The 26,976-nt window shown below is 46.8% G+C and overlaps 3 protein-coding genes across 3 annotated transcripts; all 3 read right to left on the minus strand.

Moving 5' to 3' along the window:
* LOC144106321 (uncharacterized) lies at positions 1-1,031 on the minus strand. The gene has a single exon (XM_077639095.1). The coding sequence runs from the start codon at positions 926-928 to the stop codon at positions 278-280; it is 651 nt and encodes a 216-aa protein (XP_077495221.1). The 5' UTR covers positions 929-1,031; the 3' UTR covers positions 1-277.
* Positions 1,032-4,841: 3,810 nt separating this feature from the next.
* On the minus strand, positions 4,842-8,434 carry LOC144107390 (serine/threonine-protein kinase haspin-like). Its single transcript, XM_077640382.1, has 4 exons — positions 8,365-8,434; positions 7,171-7,408; positions 5,745-5,838; positions 4,842-5,105 (listed from the first exon to the last, which is right to left on the minus strand). The coding sequence occupies exons 1-4, from the start codon at positions 8,398-8,400 to the stop codon at positions 4,847-4,849; spliced, it is 627 nt and encodes a 208-aa protein (XP_077496508.1). The 5' UTR covers positions 8,401-8,434; the 3' UTR covers positions 4,842-4,846.
* Positions 8,435-8,922: 488 nt separating this feature from the next.
* On the minus strand, positions 8,923-25,862 carry LOC144108222 (uncharacterized). Its single transcript, XM_077641501.1, has 8 exons — positions 25,765-25,862; positions 23,528-23,635; positions 20,776-20,865; positions 16,204-16,662; positions 13,933-14,209; positions 11,954-12,109; positions 10,971-11,033; positions 8,923-8,986 (listed from the first exon to the last, which is right to left on the minus strand). Exons 3-8 carry the CDS (start codon positions 20,825-20,827, stop codon positions 8,923-8,925), a joined length of 1,071 nt encoding a protein of 356 aa, XP_077497627.1. The 5' UTR covers positions 20,828-20,865; positions 23,528-23,635; positions 25,765-25,862.
* Positions 25,863-26,976: the final 1,114 nt, after the last annotated feature.

A 26,976-nucleotide genomic window follows, 5' to 3' on the forward strand; every position in this document is an offset into this window, starting at 1 on the left:
GATAGCCCGCAAAGTTCAAATATTTAAAATTTCAGCACATTTAACCCGCGAGCTGTGTACCGACAAATACTGTAAAAACAGCGAGTAGGCAAAATAAAACACGAATACAAACAAAATAACCCGAATTTTTTTCTCTCTTCGGAGCTTTTGAAAACCATGAAAAAAATACGAAAGATTAAGTCATGCCCTTCCGACACAAATAGAACTGAAGAAATTACGCGGGTCTGCTGCGGGCACCACTTTTAATCAGCCGTTGCCTTGGTGGCACCGCGAGTCATCACACCGTTGATCCCGCCGTGGTCGTATTGCAGTTTTGCTCGTCCGAGCCGTCAAGGCAGTCCTGGTCGCCATCGCACAGCCACCTCTTCCTGATACAAATGCCGTTACCGCACGCGACCTCAGTGTCCTTACAGGGCCTCAGGGCAGAGCAGTTTTCCTCGTCCGAACCGTCGAGACAGTCGCGGTCACCGTCGCATTTCCACTCGACAGGAAAGCAAGTCACCGTTTCGGCGTAAGTCCTGCAAGCGAACTTGCCCTCAGCGCAGTTTGTGGGGTTAGTGTGGCTCTGGCAGCTGTCCTCGTGTTCGTCCGACCCGTCCGCGCAGTCGCGCTCACCGTCACATCGCCACGTTGCTGGAAGGCACGGCCCACCGTTCTTACATCGGTACTCGCCTTCGGAGCAGGTCTCGCTGAATTTGCAGTTCTGTTCGTCCGACCCGTCGCCGCATTCGGCAGTTCCATCGCAACGCTTAATGATGGGCACGCACTGGTCATCCGCGGCGCACTTGAAGTGTTTCCCTGAGCAGGACTCACGGACGTTGGTGGCATTTAGTGCGCTGAAAGAGGCGGCGGATGCGAGGCCAATGCTGACGAAGACCAGTGTCGACAGAGACAGCACCGATGCCGGCCCACTGCGCAGGGATCCCATGCTCAATTCGATGAACAACTCACGAGCGACGGAAAAACTTCAGTAGGCCACGCGCTGCCTGTGCATGGACCAGGATCTACTGTGCCGCCTTCACATTGGGCTCTTGGCTCGCAAGCACTTATACTTGGCGAAGCAAAGAGGGCGCTGCTATCTGGGTTTTCCCGACTGCTCTTCAGAGCTCAGTTTTCTTCGTGGCGAAAGTTTTATCGCCACGGCGATGAAACTCGAGCTGTGGGGGTTCGACGTTGCGGTTTCTTTTTTTATTTCTCTATCTGCGAAATGAACTGGGAAAGCACTCGGAGGTGTAGATAACTCGTTGAGTCAAGGCAGTCAGTCGACGACGTATTTTTCTATCCGACCAAGAACACGAAGGTCTACTGTTCCAGGAAGCGTCGCTATGAAACCAGCCAACTACGGAGATCTCTGCTTTCCAGTTTCTTAACCGCAGGCGTCCAACCCGCGTATTGAAACTGGTCCTGACATTGTTCTGTGCAGCCTAACGACTCTCTTTTTGTGACAACATGCCTTATAATTCATAGCACTATACAGATCAATGCTCGTGCTTTCGTGTGTTTTTCGAGCTGTGACTTCATTCTTCCCGCTGTTACCGAAATTAGAAAGATATTCGCAACCAATCATTTGTAGCTAACAACTCCGATCACGCACACATCACAGCTGATGTTCGTCGGTGATGGCTTCGCGAGGCCTCAGTTTTCTAAATTATAAATTAATATTTGTTCAGGCGACGCACTTCTTACCAGCAAATGCGTTGAACCTCGCCACTTCAACGGCCGAACGCTGTGTGTATGCGTGCACGCACAGAATCAACGTCATCATGAGCTCATGACGCTTCCTTCCCACCCAACTTGGCTTGCCGATTCAAACTTATAACGAAGCCATCCGCCGTGCCATTAACAGTACTAATCGTCAGTGGTACCTAAATGGGGCCTTTAACAAGCCCTCTCCCCTCGGTGGCACTGCCGATTAACCTCGATTCAATCAAATGCTTCAACTAAGAGGGTGGCATAAGCATCCATTTGCAATACTATATACCATACACGTCTACTGCTTCCTCAGCAGGGAACTAAATTATGAAATGTTTCCAGCTCACTAGCCTTATTTTCCAACATCTCAAGTACTCCTGCTCGCAATGACTGCATCAGGTAAAACAAAATGACTAATACTAACACTAATTAAGTAATTTTCGATAATCACTGCACTCAACGATGGAAATTCTATAGGCGCCATTCTGTTCAAAAACTATAAAACGAAAAGAAAACGATTGGACATGTAGGTTCCTTAAAATCGCTTCTTTTTCTAAGTCAAAACGACCCTAAAGTTTCGTTGCTACCCTAGACGCCTATCCTTTAAAATTTGAAAGATATTGGAAGAAATGTCAGGCCAGCCATGGAGACGCCGTTGCCTTTGACGTGTGCGGGACATTGCTTAGAATGAAAAACTCAGTCCGTTCTCTGTGCGATAAATTGCGCCCAGTTTTTTCGGCCATTCAATCTGCATGAGCCCCAAGGATAAGCGACGATGGCTGGGAACTGCCATCCTAACAGCGCAAGGCCAGATTTCGTGCGGCGTTGTGCTTACACGGCAGGTGAGTGATGTGCTTGACGCAGTCACTAAAGGCCCGATGCCTTTCACGACAATAATTCGCGCCAATACTTCTAAAGCAGGAAGGCATTTAAGGCTATTTCTTTTTTCATCCCTGGTTCGCAGTTCTTCGTCCGTCCGTCCGTCCGTCCGGGTGTCCACACCAGGAGAAGCCTCGACGAAACAAAACTCATGCGGTTTGAGTCCGATTCGGACCCATGCCTCATAGGTTCCAGTCAGTGCCTTAACCATGCGCTTGGCTACACGCAGAAGGCTTGCCACGATGTTTCTAGTAGGTGTTTCTGATTACTTAAGGCCTTTGGCGTCTATGTGTTGCTTTTTTGTTCCCTTATACACCGAGCAGAAACTTGCAATGCGAAACAAGAAATGTGCCGCATAGAGACTTCAGCAGTGGTGTGTAGGTGGCAGCACGAAGAAGTGGAAAAGCACAGGCCTGTCGCCTGGCACCAATTAGGCTAGCACCACCATCGCTAGTGGCCGTTAAAGAGAGATAGTAGACGCGCTTCCTGCCGAAGCGACGATGGCGGCTCAGTAATCCTGGTGAAAATAAGTTATGCAATCCTATGCCTTCATAGCAGATAGGCAGCGCTCTGAAACCAGAAACTCAGCCAAGACTCAAACGCAATGAACCGAGAGTCCTATCGTCTTCGCAAGCAGCGGCAGAGAGATAACGGAGAAAAAGCCAAGGAGAAAAAACTGCTAGAGAGCAGCTATGGAGAGTAGAGAGACCTTTGCGACGCTCTCGGATATCGGCAGGTGGACAATGCGTCAGCCATATTTAACTGGTGCACAAGGCGTCGCTTGAAGTTGACGTTGTTCGCTTGGTCCTAGTCCTGGGCGATGGTGCGAATGGCAAGTGCAACGAAACGTGCGAATAAAAGTTTGCTTACTCACAGCTCTTGGTGTCTATACGTGCAACAGAACATGGCTCAGTATGCGCGCATTCCTGCAATGAGGTATAGTCGAGGCGTAGCAGTAATTGAATAGTTTTACTTGCGACAGTAGTTAAGGAGGCCAAGTCTATGTAAATCTTGTATTAAACCTGTTCCGACCAAGGCAGAGTTTGGTCAGGGTTCTGGTTTCCAATCCCAGTAAAAGTTTGCGCTTGCAAAAAGAGCTCATAATTGACATAGGATGCGCAGTCGTCGCCTTGGACAAATCCGACCACCAAGAGCGCTCTAGGGGAGGTCTGGAATAATTTCGACCTTGTTTGTTTCAAGTGCGGGGACATCACACAGCCTTTCTTTTTCAATTTCGCATCTTTGAAAATATGACAGTGAATTCGGCATTCGAACCGGCAGCTAGGAGATCCAGCAGCCGCACACCCGAACTTTTGGCCGATGCCGATAGATCAAAATCATTACCGAAAACTGTTTAATGAAGGCTCCTCCGACAGAGCACTTTGGCACTACGTTCGCACCAAAATGAAAGCAGGCAGCAGGCGTCGCTCATCGGAACACCGGCATCGGTGATTAAAACTACGGGACAGCTCACTCGGCCACAAGAGATCTTAAAATTACTGCAAACACAGTGTACACCACTTACATACATCACGCGTGGTCTCTTGCCATACACGATGCACCTATACACATAAAATGCAGCCACAGCCAAGAGCGTTTTAGAGCAGACCTACACTGGCTTGTTAATATTTTCCCATCTTTCACGCGAGGCAGGCAAAACATTCACCACATACCACTTGGTGACATGCCTGCCCTAGCACACCAGATACGAACAAGCACCATAGTGCAACATGCCATCGAAGCATACGATAGCGAGAGCGGCCTGCTTAGAGTAGTGTGGGAGAGGTGGACGGACTTACGAAGCGCAGCTCTGAATGCTATGAAGACAACCTATTACAAGTTGCCTCTGCGCCTATACCCGCATCCGCCGCCGAGGGGCCTCAGTGGTTACGGTGCTCGGCTGCTGACCCGAAAGACGCGGGTTCATTCTGGCCACGGCGGTCGCATTTCGATGGAGGCAAAATGCTAGAGGCCCGTGTATTGTGCGATGGCAGTGCACGTTAAAGAGCCCCTGGTGGTCGAAATTTCCGGAGCTCTTAACTACGGCGTCCATCATAGGCCGAGCCGCTTTGGGACGTAAAACAACCATAATACTGTAAACAACCCAAGCCCTCTGCCTGATCCCCCAACAGGTGCCGAGTTCCATCTCTCTCTTGCAATAAAAGCTTTATTCATTCATTCACTTTTCGACCACTTACCATCCGCTCTACAAAAAAAATGCGAAGATGAAAGAAAGTCAGTCGATTAAGCACACAGAGTGGTGCTGTAGACGGTGCTAGTCCTCGTCTTCCTGACGGAGAAGTGCCCCGAACCGGACGCTCCTCAGCACCCGGGCCACGACAAAGTCTGTCGCGCTCCTGCAGCTGGATATCTCCTCGGACCACAGCGCCAGGTCTCGCCAGGCTTCCCGCTCGGGTTCCGTCCAGGAAGACCTCTGGTACTGGAAGGTCGGCTCGTAAGCCTCCAGAAGTCCGTGTATGAGGTCGTGGAGGAAGACCGCGTTTGTGTATGGGTGGTAGCGGGACGCGTTGGGCCTGCGAGGCAACGATCGAGATACGTTCTGTCCCGCAATTCCTTTAAGTAATCATCATCGGCCACGTGTCTACGGAATATCATGTCCCCGGCACGACCTCCCTCAGTGATCTTCAGCTAGCCCTGTTCTGCGCCTGCAAAGGCCATTTTATGCCAACAGCTCTCCTAAGCTCGTCATCTCCTCTGTTGACGCTCTAGCGTCCCCAGCTACGCTTTCCATCCCTTGTAACGCGCTTTGATTACTGAAGTGGCGGTCAAGCTTGAATTCCTTGCATTACGGGTCCCGTCAAAGTTCGTTTTGTTCTTGAGAAAACGTGCTTGAGCAGAAGATGTACTGCGATCGAAAACGCCGGCTCAAGAGTGAGTTTCATTGCTTTTCTTCATTTTTTGTTATTTCAGCTCGGTTCATACGCGGTCGGTGCGGCCAGGAAAGAAGAAAACAAGGCGAGTACACGAGCTATCGTATAGCCGTGTTGTTTTCGACGTCCGCGTCTATTCCGAGCTGTCCCATTACTATGCTCTACAAGCAAACCGTTCACCCGTCTCCGCACAGCAAAACGTCTAAAAGCTGTCAGGATAAACGGCCTCACCTCTAGAAGCTAGCATGCGACACAGCGAGTGAAGAGGGAGCTTCACAGCACCTGATGATGCTGTTGATGAGAGCGAGCCTCTCTCCCACTCCTCTCTTCTTGTCCTCGGACAGTTCGTCGAGGTCAGTGTAGATGGGCTTCGACTCTGCGCCAAAACGATAAAGAGGAAAATTTTTGGTGCATGTAGGGTACGAACTAGAGTGCCATGAAAAAGAGCCCCTAATTCGATAAGGCCGTGCGCTTACTGGGCTCCGCTGAGGCCGCAGAGAGAAGCGAAGCTGACTTCAATATCGCGGCTCAACTGTCTCGGCCTCAGATGGCTTCAAGCAATGTGACGCGAGCGCTGAGCGAAGCTGCCTACGGTATAGGCAGCCGCAGCCGCTCTCCTACGGTGTGAAGCCGCTTAGCAGAGTGACCTTTTTTTGCCTCTTAACACTTACTACCAATTAATGATTTTTTATTTCGGCTCGAGTGCTTTGAGGGCGAACTGCTCTTCTGCAAATAGAACATTCCTTCAAATAAACGTTTCAAAATTAAGTAATGCTATAATTATTGAGCTAATTAAAACATTTTTTTCGTGGTGCCAACCGTAGACCCGAATTTACTATACAGGGGTAAAATAAACCAAAATGAAGTTTTTTTTCTTATTTTCTGCCCTGTAAAAAAAAATATTCGGCATATTTGCCTCATCATTAACAATCAACGTCTGCTGTTCTTTATTTGAAAACTGAGTGCACTGTTACGAGAAGTGAGGCCCATGTATTTCCCCATCATGAGGCACTAATTGCGTGATTTGTAACGGAACCAGCTTTTGTCAAAAGTATGGAGCCTAAACGTATTCTCCTAACCTGTCTAGTGAGCGCGAAGTAAGGGCGATGATTTCTCTTCCCTTAAAAAGAATTATGATGCTGGCTATGCGTAAAGAGCAAGAGAGGATGTTACAGAAGCAAGTCAATTGGGCTTTATTGGTTTGACAAATGCTGCACATTACTATATATGTACAGTGAAATGTATCGAATAAAAAACACTGGTTACCCCGGCTGAAACGCTGAAGCGAGACGTTGATTTTCTATTCTACGCACGCTCCATTGCAACCTAAGCCGTTCAGTTATATAGGATAAGCTGTTCACCTCCTCGTGTGGCCAAAAGAGCAGTCTTCCTGGAGTTTGGGGTGGTTCGCAGGGGAATACCAGAGGGCTCTTGGACTGAGGAGCCCTCCCGGGGAAGTTTTTATTTTGGATATTAAATGAAGTTTCTTCTGTGTCTCTCTTTTTATTGCAGAAGCTTTATGCATGAATGTCCATTTGTTTTTGATATGACCGTAAAGCATGCTCTCCGCAGTGAAGTCCAGATGACAAAAATCTAATTGTCGTGTTAGACTGGCATCATTTTTAGCTCATTTTGAGCTTAGAGAAGCAAATATCTTTTTCGGAACTTATGTTGCGCGCTAGTTTCAGTTGCAAATCCTCGCACCCACCTATGCCTGCGCACAGCCTCGAGGCGCCGAAGTCGATGACGGTGGCCTTGTAGCCGTGGAGGTCGACGTACACCCTGTTCTTCATGACGCAGAATCGAGCGACCCGACCCCGTGCGGCCTTAATCAGCACGTGTTTCGGGGTCAGAGCGCGGTGCTCAAACTCCAGCTCTGCCTCCGCGACGGCAATAGTCAGAGCCACCTGCTGGACCACGGAGCGAAGCTGCAGCGTATTCTGGAACTGCGCGATGCAGGGAGGGTAGGTTTGCGCGAGTGCCTGAACCAGTGTCTTTCCCCCGCTATCAGGAAAATCTTGTGAGCAGAAGTACTATTCCACAGTTAGGCCTCACAATGAACACCAGGATCAAATAATAGAGGACAACTTCTATACTTCGGCAACAAACACAAATGCCAGAAGTGTAAAAATATTGTGACTGAACTTGAAGGAAACACGCCGTCTTCTTGGGCCTGAACATCGTCTGGCTTTGCGTGTGATAGTCTGGGTCTGACCACCCACAGTATTTCAAATCTTCGCCAAAATTTCCAGAGAATGTTACAGGTTGAATAGATTTAACAGGTAGCAGATCCACAACATTGTAATTGCACGTGCACAGCCCCTCCCTATCCCCTCATAAAAAAATGCATTTTAAGATATTGAAGCGCAAAGCTTCACTACGCTAGGTAAAGCTGTCTTCAAGTAGGCAGCACAACGACCTTGAAAGACCTTCAGCCCAACCAAGACAAGCTGTGTATGACCATATGTGGTACAGCTATGGCGTTGAACCCTTGACCCATGATTTTTAGTTGTCCTTTGACCATTGTGTAACCTTTGGTTTGACCCGTGACCTTAAGAACATCCAATGGAGTGATGACGCCACGCGATGACATATGACGGGGGTGTCGTAAAACCATCTGATACCATGCCATGGTCACGTGGTCGTGTGGGTATATATAGAACGGTTGTCGCGAGCGTGTAGCGGAGCTGCCATGGATGAGCCTCAGACCCTTAGCAAGCATGCTTGCTTTTCGCTGAATTAAAAGGTTAGCCAAGTTAAGCCACTGCCAACTTTGTCCCCCGTGACACGTTTGGTAGCGTCAAAAACAAAGACTTCGCAGGAATTTTCACAACTTTTCGCCCTCGCATGCATCTCCTCTTACAGTCGACTGAAAGTCAAAGGTGTTTAAGCGGCAACCTACCTTCACTTTAGAGAGCTCTTCGCCCGCGCAGGGCATACAGAGGACAGTATATGGCGGAAGCAGCCTTGGCCAACCTGCGAACATTCCTCACCTCAGTACCTTCAACGCGAAAGTCGGGGCAGCCGTCACTATGGGCAACATGAATGGCATTTTTATTAGATCCATTTGATTCGCACAACGTTTAGCTGCAAGTACTTTCTTAGTAACGCCGCCATGTGCGAAATAGCTTGCTGGTTAGTTTTACGCGCCCGTCGCGCCAACTTCATGCGAATAAACGGCAAAATTGCACCCCCCCCCCCCCCCCCCGACCAGAAATAGATTCCGTGTGGCTTAAATGAAAGCCTTGAATAACGGCATTTGTGTCTTTGTAAAGCCACACACACAAAAAAATTCTAACTCAAAAGCTGTGCAACCTACCACATCCGCTTTTTCCTTCTACTCCTATTTCATTTCATTTCATTTTATTTCCTTAAAGGCCCCATTACTGGGGTATTACATAAGAGGTGGGAACTAATAATAAAAAATCATTATTACAATTGTACATATTTTTTTACATTTTCAATGAACTTGGATGAACAGGTGATGGTGGCAATGTCGCCTGGAAGGCCGTTCCAGTCTGCAGCTGTGCAGGGGAAAAAATAATTGGCGAAGGTGACAGTGCCGGAGAGTGGACGGGCCACATTACAATGATGACTGGCGCGGAGTGATATGCGTGCTGGGGGAGGGAGAGTATAAGGAGTGGTGTGCATATAGCTATTGAAGATTTTTTGAAATAAAGATAAGCTGGAAATGCGACGACGGAGTGATAAGGGCGCCAAACCGGATGCCGTTTTCAAGGCGGAAACGCAAATGTCATAAGCATAGGATGCGTGAATAAACCTTGCCGCGCGATTTTGCACGGACTCAAGAGAATTAGATAAGCTTGATCGGGATTCCAGACTGGCGATGCGAATTCCAACATTGGCCTAACGAACGATTTATGTGCTAGTAACTTTACATGTTGAGGAGCGCGATGTAGATGTTTTAAGAATCCCAACGTTCTGTTAGCTGATGATATTGTGTTAGTGACATGCAAACTCCAGGAAAGATCACTAGAAAATGTTACGCCTAAATATTTGTAGGACTGAACTGGTTCTATGGACACATCAGAGATTACGTCCTCACATTCCTATGAGCTCACAATGGCCATTTGGTCATTTTCGCAAAGGTGCAACACATTCTCAAGAGCCAGCACCCCTCCGTCAGCGTATGCAAAGTGTATCGAAAGTCACCAGGACACACGGTGTGCTGTTGAGCCTTGTAGTGGCACTCTTACGACACTTCCGAAGCAAGACATTTTCGGAAAGTTCGGACGAGTCTCATAACTTAATAGGTGTCGTAAATGCTCGACTATAGTGCTCAGACTCTAATCTGGGTACTTTGGACAAACCTAGCACATAACGGCTAAGGACATGCTTAGCGACATTTTCTTTTTTCTGCGGAAAAAAATTTTTTTTATTTAACACCGTTACGGTTCGCTCCTTTTGCAACTACATATGTAAGGCTACGTGAATTTACTAAACAGAGTGCCTACCTTGTCTCGAGGTCGTAGAACACTGCCTGGTTATGTAGTTGGCGCAGGCATTTTCCAGCAACTCGGGATACCTCTCCCAAATGCAGTGCGCTCTGCCAAGTTGGTTCAGTAAAGACAAATACAAGTAAAGAACAAATACAAGACCGAGTGATTTTTTGCCCTCTCTGAAAGCATAGAGGTGGCAGCGGTATCTATGACACAACTCTCCACACCACTGCGGCCACTTACACCCAGGCATTGCCTGGCTCACATGTGCATCATAATAATCAGCAGCAGCCTCATTTCATCCACACCAGGACAAATGCCTCACAAAGTGAAATCTAATCTATTCTGGTGCATGCACCAGATCCACCTACCTATATTCCCGCGAGCTTTCTGATCTCAATCTCCCATTGACGCGCTTCTGCCCCTTGCTACGCTTTCCGTCTCTTGGAATCCACCGTTACCTTAAGGCAGCATCGGTAACACTCTTCGCATATTGCATGCTCTGCCCATGCCCGTTTGTTGTTCCTGGTTTCAGATAAAGATAGGTGACACGTTTTTGACAGCGCTCCCTCCCCAGACGACGTATTCCTGACGGCTGAGCCCTAACTGACAAGCTTTATATTTTAGGGCATAAGATGAAGGCGGATGTTTTCAGCTCCTACAAGTTAATATGCCAATGCTAGCATCGTTTATCCATCAGAAATTCCCCATGCGGCAAATGTTACAAACTTAGTGCATCCACAAGCTATAGCCTAGAAACAAATCCGCTGGGTACGTTATTTCCCGCCGTGTTGGCTGAGGGTTCTTGACGCTCAACTCGTGATCCCAAGGCAGAGGAGAATCCCGTCAGTTGCGAAAGAATATCGATCAAGGCGAAATGAAAAGCGGTCTAGTGCTGTGCGTTGTCAGCGAACTTTCAAGAAGTCCCTCTAGTCTCAATGAATCCAGCGCCCTCCACTACCGCGCCCCTCATAGTCAGTGTGTCGCTTAAGGGGCTGAACCTCGGATACTGTAAACCTGTTACCAAGACTTAATGCAGTGAACTTACGTTTGAAGCTGAGAAAAACCCGTTGTTTGGTTTTCTTCTCCTTTGGCCAGGGCCTTCAAAAACCTTTGGAGATAAAGATACAGAGCGAGGACAGCTTAATCGCATGTTGCAGGATGCCACGTACAGAGATTCGGCACCGTTTCAGCAGCCTTGCCGTTGTTGTTTACAAGCCTGATCGCGACTAAAAGCTTACTAAAACGTTTCTTTAAGTAAATATCTATGTGGTTTAATTTTTGGGCTCACAGCTGGCAGAATGGGCTGCTGCCAATATACGATCGCTGACTGCAGGTCAGATATGTCGGTCGCTTTCGGCAGGAAAGCCCTGTTCGCTTAGAACTTCACTATATTTGTTCTATTCTGTACCCATCAAGTAATTATATCTACAAGCACCGCATCGTACGGTAAAGTCTTGCCATTGTAAACACGCCAGGGTAGCTTTTCGTGTGCTTCAAGCAGATTGCAGCGCATAGTCATTCATAATTGCATTTTATTTTATTAGCAGTCATTTTTCTCCGCCGGAAGCTAATAAAAAGCATCTGGTTCAAGAAATTAGCGCAGTCAGTCGCTTAATGGGCATTCATAGAAGTAAGGTGCTACACTTATCAGAATTCTCTGAGATACCAATCATCAATCGCTTCGGCACGATCCAGTAGCTTTACAGCAAAAATAGAAGGTTTCATAACCGAAGCCAGTTGCCACTGCTTCGTCACATTTGTAATTTGTGACCGAAAAGAAGTACGAAAGGCAGCTGTACAAATGAGGGACCAGCGTCAATGCGCAGTTTATATGTTTGTGCGATATTCAAGGTCTGAACCGTACAGAGGGGGTGGCTTCCAGTATGAAATAAACAACAAAAATAAGCAATACAGAGAATTTCCTACGTGAATATATTAAATGCTTTCCGCTGTCCCATTCTTCCCGTTTGTACTGTTAGCATAGCTGACAAAAAGTGACACTGAAGTCAGGCAACCTCGTAGACTCACCAGCTGATGTTGATCTCGTTGCAGAGACCAGAGACGTGTTTCGCGATGTAGCTGCCATCGAAGACTTTGAGCACCATAGGCGCGCACCGGATACCGGAGACTCGGAAGATGTCGACGTGTTCGCTCTCGAGCAGCTTCACGCAGCTATCCGCGCCACTGCGCAACGGCCACGTGAGAAATACACATCCACCCCTGGTGCTAACCACAATTCGGCTGAAGTAAACACCACTACATGTGCAAGGTTCCAGCATACACTCTAAACAGACAGGAGTAAAAAGGGAATAAACTGTCCTCTAACCCACACCATCTTATTAAGAGGTGTACGCTAGAGATCAGCTTACTTCCTTTGTACTTCCATATAGGCGTATGCGTCTTTTGGAGTGTATATAGAGGCTACAAATTTGCTCACAGTACTGTGGAAAGGGCAGCTAGTGTCAGCAAAAAAGGGGATCGAATCGGAAACAGGGATCGAAGACGTACCTGTCTTGTCCTGTTTTTTATAACGTCCTTGTGCCAAAGTATAGCTCGCCTACCTGAAGAAGGGATAGAAAAGCATTTCGACCAAAACAGTGGTCCGTCACTGGCGCCAGCCAGTGACATGATCCGCTTTGGTGGCCTGGCGAGTGACTGGCAAGGTTTTCGGCCAGCGAGGACAGTTACTAGGCGCAAACAATATTGATCTCACTGCCAATTCGGCTTAACGTTCGCTCATGGCAATTGTGCTTGCATATACGATTCGGTTCCAGCAGATGGTGGAACAAAGCACGAATGGCCCATCTTACATAGCAGCAGAACAGTAACACAAGTTACCGACCCCGAGCCTGCAGCTGGTGCACGTAAAAGGTTTACGCTATTTCTCCAAACTAATTGGAGAAAATGCGATTACTAACCTAATCTTCACTACATGCACAAAGCGAGCTTTTCCCGACTGAACGGACATCTTTGTATGCTCGCAAACGAGCACTTGATACAAGCAGTCATGTTTAAGACTCCTTATTTTTGCCAACATCTTAATGCACCGAGCAAAAGCTTTATGCCAGCATGCCTAAAATTCCCCAAGCACATGCTTCGGGAATAAGAAAGAAATAAGTAGTTACCCTCAGCCCTTAAGTCATTCATACCGGGATGTAAGCTGAGTTCTCTAAAAAATTCGCAATAAAGTGATCTTGTGTCTCTGGTGTGTTTTCTGACTTAATCACGCAATGCGATTGCAATGCGATTCTTCCTTCTTGATACTTCTTGTGAATTCGCTTGACCAAACAGGTTATCTCAATGATCTGAACACGTTCATTGCGGCATCGATTTTCGAGGCTTTAACCTCTGTGCGTTCTTGCCCACCGGTGGGCCACCCTTGGATTTTTTAGGGGTGAGGCGTCTGACCCATCAGTGAGCCTCCGGAGAACTCAATTTGTTGGAAATTGCAACCTGTGTTTTTCGCAGGTTCTTTCAAAACTCTGAGCTGTGCCGTGTCTTCATCCCTTACAAAAAAGGTCTATAGACAGTCTACAGACTTCTTATTAACTCTATTGCCTTCTAATAGGTATTTCTAGTTTTCTATTCATAATCTATAGACTATAGACAAAAGTCAAATAAAAGTGTATGGCCATAAATCTGTGGACAGTATACAGGCTGTCTATAGGATTTGTATTGCCTATAGACTGTTATGAAGGGTTTGTCTATAGAGAGCCTATAGACAGACATCAATGGACAGTCTATAGTCTGTCTAAAGAAATTTTTGTAAGGGATAGCTCCACTCAGTATTCGTGCCCCACACCAGGGATACGCGTAGAGAATCATTGGTGACGCACGACGCCGCGAACGCGTTAAAACAACGTTTTCTCCGATTTCGCTCGTTTCTTAACCGTGTAGATCCATTTCTCTTTATTTGTCGCCACTCAGCCCCGCCAGTATCAACTCTGCGTCTGAATGTGTGTGTTTTTATGTATGCCAAAAAACGACGACCCTCCTTTCTCACTCACAGTTGCTGGAGGATCTGGGAGAACGTAACCGCCTCGCTCTGCCTGCAGGCGTTAAACAGTTGGTCGAACACGTCCTGCGATTGCTGCAGCGTTCGCGGCGGCTCCACCGGCGAAGCGAAGCGCGGAGCTAGAGCGGCTACGGTGGCCAACCAGGCGTCCTCTCCGTCCTGGTCGAAAAAGCAGCCGCTCGAAACCTCCTCGTCCAACGTGTGCTCGCAATCGGGAAACGCCAAATGGGACGCCTCCGAGAGGCGGCTTTTGTTGACCTCCGTCAAATCTGCGGCATTGTACGGGGGCACACCTGTCTACTAGAGTCTAATGGCAGATGGTACAGTGTATTTAAGGAAACACCGAAACGCGGAGCAGCTTCATTGAGTGGGCAATTACTCGATAGCATCTTTCTGGCTATGAGCGAATGTTAATGAGGAATTACCGCCTAAATGTAAGAAATAATGACATAACTTATTAGGCGGGCGATATACTATGAATCAAAACAAATCCTGTCGGTGTCTGCTCCACGAGCCCGCATGAACACACACAGAAAACAAGCAGATGGTCAACTCTGTAATCTACAAACCAAATTTTTCAGCAATAACTGAAGAGGTTTTATTTAAGCACGAAATGGTGCACTTCGGAACCCAGCGTCTTTGGGAGGCAATCGTCCGAGAACATGATTCGCCTTTCCTGCAAAGCATTCATTCTTGTGCTTACCCTCAAAAACACAGCAGGGTACCTGGATTTTATTAGTTAATTTGTTTATATTTTGTTGTTGTTTTTGTCATTGTTAATCAATTTTAACGTGCGGAAGCAACATGACGAGCTCTGATGTGACGTAGTCGACGGCTGGGAATTAAATTACACAACCAGTATCACTGTATACTCTGGAAAAAAATAATGTCTGTCGCACGCTTCTCCGACAGTACATCCTGAGCTCTTCAGCCCTTTATGAACCGACATTAATGTCGAATGGCTCTTAGTGATCGTATGGATGGCAGCCTGGCCCACCTGACCTCACATTGCGCAGTCTTGACAAGGCCCGTTCGAAAGCACACATGACTCGCGGAGGCTCAGGCCATTGCTTCCTATATTTTCCATGCCTGGTCATCGGCGCCAGGATCAAAGGATGCCGCCCGTCGCAATTTTCGTCAAGGCTGCGAGCGCCGCTTATCGGTGATCAGCAAAAGTACGCGTGAGGCGATGAATGGGACACTCGCCACGTTGAGGCGCTCGTAGAGGCAGGTTCATCGCGACGCGCCTAGTTTTAACGCCGGCCGTAATGAGGCGTTTGCATCGCAGACGAACCACTCGCGGCAGAGAGATTGAAGTTCGTGCGAACAACCAGCACGCGCCCATTGGCCCGTAGTGAAACCCTCTCGTGACCTCTGCAAAGTTAGCCCGCAAGAAGCGCTGATAGCCTTGATTTTGCTTCAACGGCCGCTTCCGAGCAATTGCGCAGGCATAGAAAATATAGGAGGCTTTGCATAGGCATACCCGCACCTACAAATTTAGGACTTGTTAATCTTTCATCGGGAAGTTGTTTATTAACATTGTTTTTTTTTCATATATAGTAAGATTCCACTACAGCAATCCATATTTCCGCAGATCTCCTCTCGGCCGGCTTGCATCTTTTTACTATCAACGTTATCGCTATCGTCAGAAACGTTTGCTATTGGTTTCATAGGATAGTTTTAACTACTCGGCGCAAGCGATTGACAAAATTTTAAAACATTTTTCTACACTTAGGAAGAATGAATTATCGCCTTCAATAATTCTACCTCACAATCCTCTATACTTGCTTCAGAATCAAAATAGACGTTCATGAGTCCTGGAATTGTAAATACCACTGGCCTCCATGCGCAGCACTTTTCCGGTAACGACAAACAACGCCAAAGGCGACACCGTTTTCCACCCCCAATTTCCCTTAAAAAGATTTCGGTTTCAAAGGTCACATTTTTATCCTCACATTTGTCACAAGATGACCTCATCTGCGTGTGCATAATTCCAATCAGCATAATTAGAGTGCTCTTGAATTACGAAACAACTGCGCTGCTGCAAGAAACCAAAGAACTTATGGGGAGTTAGATAAACACAAACACGGAGCACAGGAGCGCAAACGCACGCAGGACATGAAGCTGCATTAGATTTGAAGCATTCGTGTTTCCCAAATCCCACCGAATTCTTCAGTTTAATCGAACAGCGCAAATCCTTTCTAATGCAAGAGAACACACTAGCTAAGCCCAAAGACGTGCATAATTAAATGTGAGTCATCACCCCAGTCTGCTGCGCCGAATCGTCGTCCCCCATTGTCCTGGTAACGGTGCGGAGGCCGCCAGTCCAGGCTCTCAGGCAGCGGCCCATCAGGGTCAACGTCGTAGTCTGCAGCGACTACGGTCTCTTCCTTGCCGTCTTCACTGGCATCGCTCTTGCGACAGTATATCTCTTCGATGAGGCAGGTCTCGAAGACTTCATCACTGGCATCAGTCGCACCGTCATCTATGTGGGCGTCGTCCCTCCTCCGGCTGTAGTACGGCGACGTCTGAGGAACTGGTGCTGAGTTCTGGACACAAGCTGTACCATCGTGATCTTCAGCGGCGCTGAAGCCTTCACGAACTCCTCTGCACGTGACAGGGTGATATCCGCAGAGCTTGTGCCAAACAACTTCGCGAAGCCAACGTTTCAGTCTCCCCGCTGCGTTGGAATCTTGCCTTGTAACGCTGGTAGCGCTCAGTGCTATAAGATTGATTACAAAACGCACAGGTTAGAAAAATTACTGGAAATCACGCCGAATCTGGAAACTCTTCGTTAAGAATCTTCATCTCACATAGTTTTCTGTTCATACGTGCGGTTGAATCCTTATGGGACACCTCAAGCTCTAACTAGAAAGTTTTAGCAGAGCGTATTTGCTCTTCCGCTCCGCTCATCCCGCAAGCGGGAGCGCTACTGCGCATGCGCCAAACGCTCAGGCGGGAGCGAGCGAGCTGACCGGCACTTTCGCTCCGCTCGTATGCAGGGCGAGCGGAGCGGGGAACGGCGTGATGAGCGTGTCTGACGCAAAGCCTTCTTGTCTTGCGCTTGCTTGCTAGTTCAACATGGCGGCTGGTTCAACAGATTCTGCCGCATGTGCCGCAGCCTCCGCAGAACGCACAGGCGTCTCTAGCCGCAAACCTCGAAAAAGGTTCTCGCGTAGATGAAGATTTGTGCCTTTTGCGCGAGGTGGTTGCGGCAAACCGATTCAACAACCCCTGCGTTTGGGAGCAAGTACGCGGAAATAACAAAATTAACGAACGTCTGTTCAAAAACAACGTATGTTTTTCACTTCACGTCATATAAAATGTTTAGGAGCAAAAATATTTCTTTGAGGTGCGGCTGAAAAATAAATGTTTTTTTTTTTACTGTCTGGTTCCACTTTTTGTCACCAGGGAGCTCTTCCGTGCAGTTCGCCTGTCTGCATCCGCTTAGCTAAAAAGCATTTTTATATCCAACGCTCCGGTAAGGCTGAGCGGGTACCGTGAGCGGAGCGGAGGCGCAAATACGCTCTGCTAAAACTGTCTAATATCTGTTAGCTGTGAAAGACCGTCGTGTAAACCATTCAATACCTTGTATATATAGTACTTGCAGAGACCGTATTACGTGCACATAAGGCATAGAAGCAAGCCATGCGTCCTGAAGGCTTTTGACCAAAGCTACACTTGTTTGACCTAATCAAATAAAGGACGGCGAGTAGAAAGATATGAAAAGTGAAGGTAAGTTGCCATGAGAGCTCTACATTAAGCGTTGACTTCACAAGACGTAGCTTATAGAAATGTATTGGAAGCTCGACGAATTGCGACACGCTCGGACAGTTCTCTTCATGATACATGGTTTACTATTCATCAGTATTGTGGTATCCTTACCACCAGCCTATCACAAACCTGACACACCATACTCATTGTTGAATGCTTTGTGGTCGCTACGGGTACGGCAAGCACTACACTATGAGGCTCAAAAGAAAGCCACCTGTCCTAACTACTTTTGGCCAAGAGTGCACTTTTTTGAGCTTGCTTTAAACTGTCAAGCATGAAAGAGAAGGCGTCTAGACAAATCGAGGCAAGTAGGAAAGAATCCATGTATTAAGGACTAATATTATTGGGAAGTAACTTCCCCCAAGTATATAAGCACCAAGCAGGAAACCGTTGTCAATCAAGGCTGCTTTTTCATTCAAGCGCTTTCTTATGAATTCCATGCCCTCTATGTTTCTTTGCTTGTGTTAATTGTAATAATAGGTTAAAGGTTTGCAATAAATACACAAGCAATAAAGCGTTGCCTGTAACTAGAGTGAAGTTAGAGTGTAACTAGAGTGTAACAGAGGAAGCACTCATTGCACGGATTTCAAAGAAGCAGGGTGTGTCTTCTTCTGCAGTAGGTCTCGTGAAAGCAAGCACAGGCACAAGTGCTACCTGTTGCTATGGATCGGCAGCGCAACTACTTCTGCACCGCTTGTACGAAGGCAACATTACATTTTGTAAAGAGGACATGCGTTGGCTGGGCTACCTACATCGATATTATGCTTCATTCAGTTCCATTTAGATATTGAGTAAGGAAAACTTCATATCTTCCAAAACGTGCAAGAAAATATTGGAAACGTTAGTAACAACAAGCCACATGTAGCCGTTTATGGGCCAGGATTACAGAACCATAATAACTGTTCTTACAGTTATTGCAGCCTTATTACAAAAGTGCAGGCAGAAGTACACCGTTTCAGTTAAACAATCACAAAATAATCAGTCTTATTTACGTTCTCTGCTATGTATGGGCTGCCCTTTTCGTAAGCTTTAGGTGTTTCTTGCCCAGTTATCCAAATGACCAGCTGCGTAGCCAGCAGGCTGTTCTTGTTACAGCTAGCTCCGCGGGCTATGACACGCGAAAGACATTTTCCCTCCACAGAGCTTTTCGCACTTTTCTCTCTTCTATCCAAGCTTCCCGATGGACAAGGTGGCGGCAGCCTCGGCATGCCAATTCGTAAAGCAGCAGCAAATTTTCACTTTCATTCCAACCATACACACGCACTTACACACGTGGATAAACATGGCCATAAGACTACCCGCAGGTCGCCTCCTCAGAAGTGCTGAATTAAAAGGTTTGCTTAATCGGCCATGGGACTTCTCTAAAATCTCAGAAATATTTACAGGTTGAACGCACAAACCTTTTTTTAATGGCCAAAACTCTTTATCTGTTCCTATAATCTTGGGCTGTGCATGTTTACGGCATTACCGTTGCATCAACCGGACGTCATCAACCTCTTGAGTTTTCGTATTAATGTGTTGGACGCAACGTAGCGTCACTGCTCCTTGAAATGTTTCCGCATGATCCTCGACTGTGTAATTGCTTATTTCCTTAATTTTTTTTATGTGCCATACTGAAAGACTCTTACGGGAATATAGCGGGAAGGAAACATATTGAAAACTAATGTAACAATCTAAAGAAAAAATATAGTAGCTTGCCTTCAAGTTATGACGATTGGTCAGTGCCAGATCGTTCGCAAAATGATAAACACAATGATTACGACACAGATGATGTTGCCGCTGCCACTGATAATTCCCAAATGGCGGCAGTAACTGTTAATGATTAGGCGGATTCATTACTGATGGGAAGTGTACTCTGCATCGTGGTGTAGGCTATAGCGTCTTTGGCATGAATTCGGTAGCATTTGCCGGACGGTACGGACAGTGTTTTAGAGTGGCCGTTGTATAGACCTGCCCGAGCCGGCAGCTTTATACACATTGTACATAGTTGTGTAAGTTTTTGCTACGCAGTGGGATATGCGGACAAGATGACAACGACGCGGTAGGCAACACACAACAGGGAGCACTAGGCTAATAGAGCTGGTGCTGTATTAAGGCAAATGGATGGGTACAGAAGGAGCAACAAATAAAATCAATCTATTAAGTGCTTTTAAGTGAATGGTAAACATAACTAGAACTACTAAATACCGAAGTTTTAAATTGCAAATCCTAAGAAGGAATATATTTTTTTATCCAATGAAAAGCAAATACTGCACTTCAATAACGCAGCTGCATGAAGAAGAGTAATGAGACTGGATTAAACAAATCACGCAATAAGTGCTGTGTAATTGCGTGAGCAAAATCAAGAAGCATATATTACCAGTTTTGTAGAGGCTGCCCATAGACCCTTAATAAAGTTCAAAGCTGAAGTCTGGTTCCAATAAACCGCAATTCAATTAACCGCAAGAACGTTTTGACCACCGCGATCAGAACAAGTGGAAGCGGTAAGCATAATATGAATAATACAGAAAAAGTCGTACCATTTCCATAGATTCTCGATATAACTTCTACCTGTTTTCAGCAAATTTTCCGATTGAGGTACATAACGTTCAACCGCGTCCGTATGTATTCCGGCCTTTCCGTGTGCGATAACAGTATAGCGCGCCTTGATGCCATATTTTTGTGGTAATAATGCTTTAAAACATTCCATGGTAAGTTTCTTATAAGCAACGTAGGCTACACGTGGAACCGAAGATTTCCTCATTCTATCACACTGTGACCAGTGTAAGCTTCCTATCAGCGCTGCTAAGTATGTTTTTCTCAATATAAGAAACCCATTTCGGGTCTAGCTTCTAACCAAAAATGCACCATACATAACTTTTTGGATAACTTATTCGCAAAAACAAAGCTGTGAACGCAACCCAGAATAACCTCGGCCAAGTTACATTGCCATCTAGAAATACTACTTCTCGCGCCACTATGTAGTTTGCTTTCAACTCTTGAGGCCATGGCCCCAAATCTCTGAGGCCCCTTTGTTTCAACAACATCACGAAAGGATATTGTTGCAGTGCTGACTGCATACCAGGAAACAGCTGTTCCTCGCTGGCCGTCAAGAAACGAGGCAAATGACGCATTTGTTGCTGCTCTGATACCGAAGGGGAATCGTCTGTACCTGCAGTAAAAAAATAGGGACAATAACACAAACACATGAAAAAATTCAGTGCCAAATCCTAACTGTTCTTGAACTTCGTGGTTATGCCTTGGTAACAAAAATTTACATGTGGCCAAGTATATGTTGTAAATAGTCCACTTCCACTTTTGCTCTCAAGAAAAAAATCACCGAGAGAAATGAAGAATTGCTTGCGTGCTTTGAATGCGAAAGCACTACCTTATTGCGAGCTTTGTTGCGAGGTTCATTAAAGACTTTTTTTAATTACAAACTTACTCATTAGCATTGAGTCGTAAGGAAACGCACAAACTACTTTGTTCACCAAACTTTACTCACCAAAAAATACCGCCTTATTGTGATGACTATGGATGTTTTATGCGCAAGGGCATCTATGGCCAAAGAGCGTATTTTTCGATTACTCAAGGTAGGGTCAAAGACCCATTTTCCAAGCATTTCACCCCAAATAAGCCGAGCACCAGACCAGGCGAAAGCTTGTACCCATTGTATCACCAGCACGTACCCGTCGTAACTGGGGATCGAACCCCGAACCTCCCACATGCGAGGCGGATGCTCAACCGCTCGGCCACCGGTGTGACCTATGCGTGCTCGCATCGAAATCTAAATGTCCTTGGTTCAATTCCCCGCACCATCGGCAGAAAATTTCTTTTTCGTTGATGTAGATGTTAGGTACTTATGGTCTACAGCTGACGTCATGCGAAAGCATAGTGACGTCAGTGAAAAATTCCATGCCATGGACGGCAACGGACGGCGGCTTTCGTGCTGAAGGTACATATAATGCTTTCGTAATAAAAAGACAGTTATCTCTTTCGTTGCCGGGAGTATATGTAAGCATGAAATGTCTGACAGTACCAGCGTAGCAATGTCAAGGATTGGTTATAGATTGAGCTGCTTTACTGAAATCTGCTTCCTCCATGGGATGCGACACGTCAGTACTCACTCCTGCCAGCAACATTGTTGGTACGCATAACTATCCAGACACTCACGCCCTCACGTGTCAATGGCATCGGCTGCCGAACAAAACGATAACATCACCGCAGCCACTAGGGCACTGGAGGGCGCGGTGCCCGGGCAGCTTTCTTTCGCCACCCTAACACTGTTCTTTGCGGTGGAAACCCGTGTCTTATCGCGTGCAAGGGATGCGGAGAGTAGCGATGACGAGATGGACTTCCCTCAGCACACACAACGTTACAATGCTTCCTGCGGCAACCTATCTTCGTCTTGACAGCCGAACCTTCAAAAGCCCGAACTACGCGTTCTCGCTACCAGCGCGTGTGTTGCTTTAGTGTGCGCCAAGCTGGTAGCCATTCGTACGGCAAATTTCGGAAAGCTCGCTTCAAGTTCTCCCTCCGGTTCGCCGCGGTTCCTGGACGATGTTCACCGGAGTTTGCCAAGAACGAAGTAAAAGCATTTAATAGTTCAAAAAATTTTTAAAAATATTTAACGCTCTAGAGCTTCCCGACTAAAGCACCTACCGTTCTGCAGGCGTCTTGCGTGCGCCTTATATATACATACACTTTACCTTAGCTCCAGTCACCGTGACTGTAGTAGCCATTCTATTCGAGTGAACACACCGCGATATTCAGCCTTTTGTACGCCTAAGAGTCGAGGGGAAAAAACGTGAATACCTTTTCTTATGCCACTTCCATGTCCCATTCTTCCAGCTATTCCTGTGTATTAGTATCTCTTGTGTTCTCATTCCCTGCGCTCTACATATTCGTATTGGTACAATTCCTATACCCTACTCGCACAATTTAGTGCCACTAAACTCTAAGCTCCACCTGGCGCCACATGAAAAAATTCAGCGCCAAATCTTAACTGCGCTAGAACTTCCACGCCCTCGTCACTTTGGTGGTGGTGATAGGTGGGCGCACGATGGGAAAGTGTCTGCCAGTCAGGCACAGTCCTAACGCGTGAAAAGACCCCCCCTCCCTTCTCCCTGACTATTTTTTGCCATCTAAAGCTTCCTCCTCAGGGCGAAAAACACGAGACGCGCCGTAAAAGCCTGAGAAATAGCGTTTCTCAACCTTTCCCAATTTTCCCGCTGTACCCGACCGCGGCGGCACCGTTTCGATGGAGGCGGAGCGCAAAGGTGCCGGTGTGCTGTGCGATATCAGTGCACATTAAAGATCCCCAGGTGGTCGAAATTATTCCGGAACCCTCCACTACGGCACCTCTTTCTTCTTTTCCTTCTCTTAGTCCGTCCTTTATCCCTTCTCTTACGACGCGGTTCAGGCGTCCGCCGAGATGTGAGACAGATACAGCGCCCTTTCCTTTCCCCCTAACCAATTATTATTTAATTATTATCAGCTGCTCCCCAGGTGGTCAAAATTATTCCGGAGCCCTCCACTATGGCACCTCTTTCTTCCTTTCCTTCTCTTAGTCCCTCCAGTATCCCTTCTCTTACGGCGTGGTTCAAGTGTCCACCAAGATGTGAGACAGATACTGCGCCATTTCCTTTCCCCAAAAACCAATTTTCAATTTCATACTGTTAAATACGTGTATTGTACTGCGGGAAGACCTACTGAAGCAACCCCGTGGTGTAAATAAGTGCGCTCGGAATACCGCAACGCCCTTAAGAGTTCGAGGTGAACCCCTATGCAGCTCGCATATTAACTGTTTTGAATTCCGAGATTGAAGCCCATACTTCCGTTTCCTCCTGGTCCAAATGTCCCTAGTGCCGGAAACTCCGCACTCGGGATCCTCCCAGAACGGCGTCGCCGACCAACTCCGTAGCTGCGCAGCGTATGGACGCCTGGAAGAGAAAACGGCGGGATAGAAATGTATAGGGATGCTGGAGTACTCCGCTTAGCTTTTTTTTTTTTCATACGAAGCTAGGGCCTTTATACCGCACTAATTTGCAACAGTGAAGCTGTCACTTCAGATGTAATATGTCACGTCAGCAGCAATCCCACAGGAAAGGGTATGGACGTATAGAATCGCGCTCTGCTATATGGAAACCTCAGTGCAGAAAGCAGAGACACAAAAATTAGCCCATACACACAAGCGTACTTCAGTTTAAAACTTAAAAAAAATGGTTTACTTCCCATGACTCTCGGCGGCTCTGAACAAAGCAAATAAAGCGAGCCAGAAATCACTATCCAACCAGTAAGACTTTGTCTTTATAGCAATTTGTCAAGTACGTGGATGTGAATCCCAAAACGATTAAACCAATCACATTCTTATCACTATGCCAGCCCCACACAGCAATACTTCCTCGTTTCTACTGTAGTTACTGCTTAAGTAACTCTGCAGCAAAGAAAAAGGATGCACTGGACAGCCTTCTAGATAGCTGCTCTAACTTGATCCGTGTTCTAATCGCGGCGACCAGAGTTTGTTTCTGTTTAGGATGCGATCATTTGTATATTTTATTTTTTTTGCTATGCGGATGGGTATAAATACATTAGAATTAGGCCTCTCTCATATGTTGCGATTTTCAACTCACGACCTGCGATTTCTGTTGGTCTGCGACTGGAAGGAGAGTCGGTCTAGCCGTTGCCGGCCTGCGATAGGTTTCCGTCCGGAAAGAATGAAATCGCAGTGTCTCTGCTATCACGCAGGGACTGACCAATGGGGTGTGCTGTGATTCACTAAGTAATTAAAGCATTACGGTTGGCGCGTTATTACGCGGTAGAATGGAGAGCTATGTGGCTAAACCAAAGCTATAAAAGCTTTCGCTGTAAAAGAATAATAAAATTGATTCATCAATTTCACGTGCTCAGGCTAGTAGTGATGACCTGCTCCTAAAGCCTGTTTCACACAGAAGCTAAAGCTCTTCCGATTTTTGCCGCCGCAGCTCAAAAACGTGTTTCGAGTGGCCGGAGCAATGAGGCTCCAGCAATTTGAAAATCTTTAGCCGCGCTGCTTGTCTCGGAATTCGCTCAGTCGCCTGCATGTGAAACCGCCTTTGTACGGGGCAGAAGTCCACCCCTCTACCAAAGTAGTGCGCACACCTCACAACAGCTTCACTCCTTTGCGCGCTGGCGCTGTGTCACCAACGTTTCCAGGGGGCATGCAGGGAGCTTTTGCTCAGCCGGTGCAAACGCTCCTTGCCTTTGCGAGGAGTCTACCCGTGACCGCTACAACAAAGCGACAGGTTCGATACGCTTACTGAACCCAGCGGCAGCGGTGGGGTTCAGGCTGTTCGCTCCCTTCAGTCACGGGTAACGGGAGGGACTTCCGCTGACAGGCGACCTCACCGAACTCCCTCACCACACATCTCCCTCGTGTAAATCCCGCTTTGTCCTCTCTGCCTGTCACTGTGCGTGTGGAGCATATACGAAGACTGACGAATGGGAGGGCATTCCCTTACGGCGTGGTTCAGGTGTCCAACGACATATGAGACAGACACTGCGCCATTTCCTTTCCCCAAAAACCAATTATATTGGTAAATGCAATAGGAGAGGGTTGGATTGGCCCAAACCAGCTGACCTTGCAGGCGTTTTAATGAGAGCGGGCGTTGCCTTGCGTCATATCCAGCAATTCTGGACAAAAGTAATTTTGAGCAGTAAACCGTTTATGAAGGCAATTTTTTATATAATGCAAGACTTCACTATAACAATCAATATATCCGCACATCACCCGACGGCAGTCTTGTAGTCTTGTATACTTTCTTTCTATTCACATTTTTGCTACCCTCGAAAACGTTCCCCATCGGTTTTCTATGTCAGCCTGAACTTTTCAATGCGATCGATAAAAAAACATTAAAAGAAAGGTTTTTGCGACATATCAGAATAATGTCCCATTGCCTTCAATATTTTCATAACATTGCCTTACAATTTTACAATTCTCAAAATTTTTGCCCGGGAAGGCTGCAATTGAAGTTCACCAAACCCGCGCCTTCGCTAGTATGCCGCAGCTGCGCTGAAACTCTGATAGCATTACCGGTTCGTCGGCTTTTCACCTCGTCGACTCGAAAAATGCGCTGCAGAGTCGAGCTGCTTCGGCAGGATGCACTGGAGTCCACCGCTGAGGTAGATGACGGCTGGCGTCGTTTGTAACTGCACCATCTGCGTGGTTGGACATTCGTTTTGAGGGAAATATGAGCTTTTGAAATGGTAAATATGTGAAACATTTATTCATGTCTTGGAATATATTTAGCTTTACATGTTTCGTTTGATTTATTAACACCTTTTCGACTTCTGACAATCTCCGACGCTTTCCAATTGTTCTCGGCTTTCCTGATGCGCATCTTCAAGCTGTGCGCCAGACGCACAAAGGTACAGCGTCAGCACATTCTTTCGGCGACTGCAGTAGATGTGCATAATCCGGAAGAACCGAGTAACATATGCTCGTCAAATTATCTGATGCCTGCGATGATGGTTATGATCATCACAATTGTCAAATATGAGAGGCCTCGAAGTAGAGTTTCTGATCAAGCTATTAGACAGGCAAGGTTTGTTACAAGAGCCCGACACCTTCAATCGAATCATAGGTGAACGCGACATGTTTTTCTAACCGAAGCATTTTTGCGACAACAAATTCGCCAACCTGCTCCCTAACTTCGGAACACCGCTTCTAAAACTGACAAATACAGACCATTATTCTGGCGAGCGTTTTACAAAATGGCCGCAGCAAGATTGTTTACGTTTCCTTGAAACCAAGTTATACTGTCTATATTCGCCATGGGTAATAAGTGGGGCTTCCGAGTTCCATATTATTTACTAGACGCGCAATTAACAATCAAACGAAACAATACTCATGCTTCTTGAGCTGTTTTAACGGCAACATAACTTTCACAGAAAGTGCTCCAAAAGGCTTTCTAAAGTGGTTAGAGATATGTTAAACACCGTCTTTGTTTTTACTTTGCTGGAGAAAAGCGCCAACAACTCTGCATCGTTCTTCTTTCCATCCTTCCAATAGATGAGTTAGCGAACCATGTCGAATAAAATTACCGGATATTGGCAAAAACCATGCTAAGGTTTCCACACTGCCTTTGGACCTTGCGCAGGGCCACGCCTCTCGGAGGCTAGCCCGCGCGTGCCCACCTCGTCAAGAGCAGGCTGAGCAGTAGCGGCACGATGATCGTCAAATACTCCACAGGGACGGTGTTCTGCGTAGAACGGACCACCTGTACAGCTTGGGCAACGCTGACAA

This window comes from Amblyomma americanum, chromosome 10 (genome assembly GCF_052857255.1).
Source record: "Amblyomma americanum isolate KBUSLIRL-KWMA chromosome 10, ASM5285725v1, whole genome shotgun sequence".
Lineage (NCBI taxonomy): Eukaryota > Metazoa > Arthropoda > Arachnida > Ixodida > Ixodidae > Amblyomma > Amblyomma americanum.

Coding starts and splice junctions, on each gene's coding strand:
- LOC144106321 (XM_077639095.1), bottom strand. CDS start 928: ATGGGATCCCTGCGCAGTGGGCCGGCATCGGTGCTGTCTCTGTCGACA.
- LOC144108222 (XM_077641501.1), bottom strand. CDS start 20,827: ATGCGTCATTTGCCTCGTTTCTTGACGGCCAGCGAGGAACAGCTGTTT. Junction 16,663..20,775: donor CGAGGAACAGCTGTTTCCTG/GTATGCAGTCAG, acceptor TCAATCTTATAG/CACTGAGCGCTACCAGCGTT. Junction 14,210..16,203: donor ATTCGGCGCAGCAGACTGGG/GTGATGACTCAC, acceptor ACAATGCCGCAG/ATTTGACGGAGGTCAACAAA.
- LOC144107390 (XM_077640382.1), bottom strand. CDS start 8,400: ATGCCCTGCGCGGGCGAAGAGCTCTCTAAAGTGAAG. Junction 5,839..7,170: donor GAGGCTGTGCGCAGGCATAG/GTGGGTGCGAGG, acceptor GTTTTGGCGCAG/AGTCGAAGCCCATCTACACT. Junction 5,106..5,744: donor CTCATCAACAGCATCATCAG/GTGCTGTGAAGC, acceptor GTTGCCTCGCAG/GCCCAACGCGTCCCGCTACC.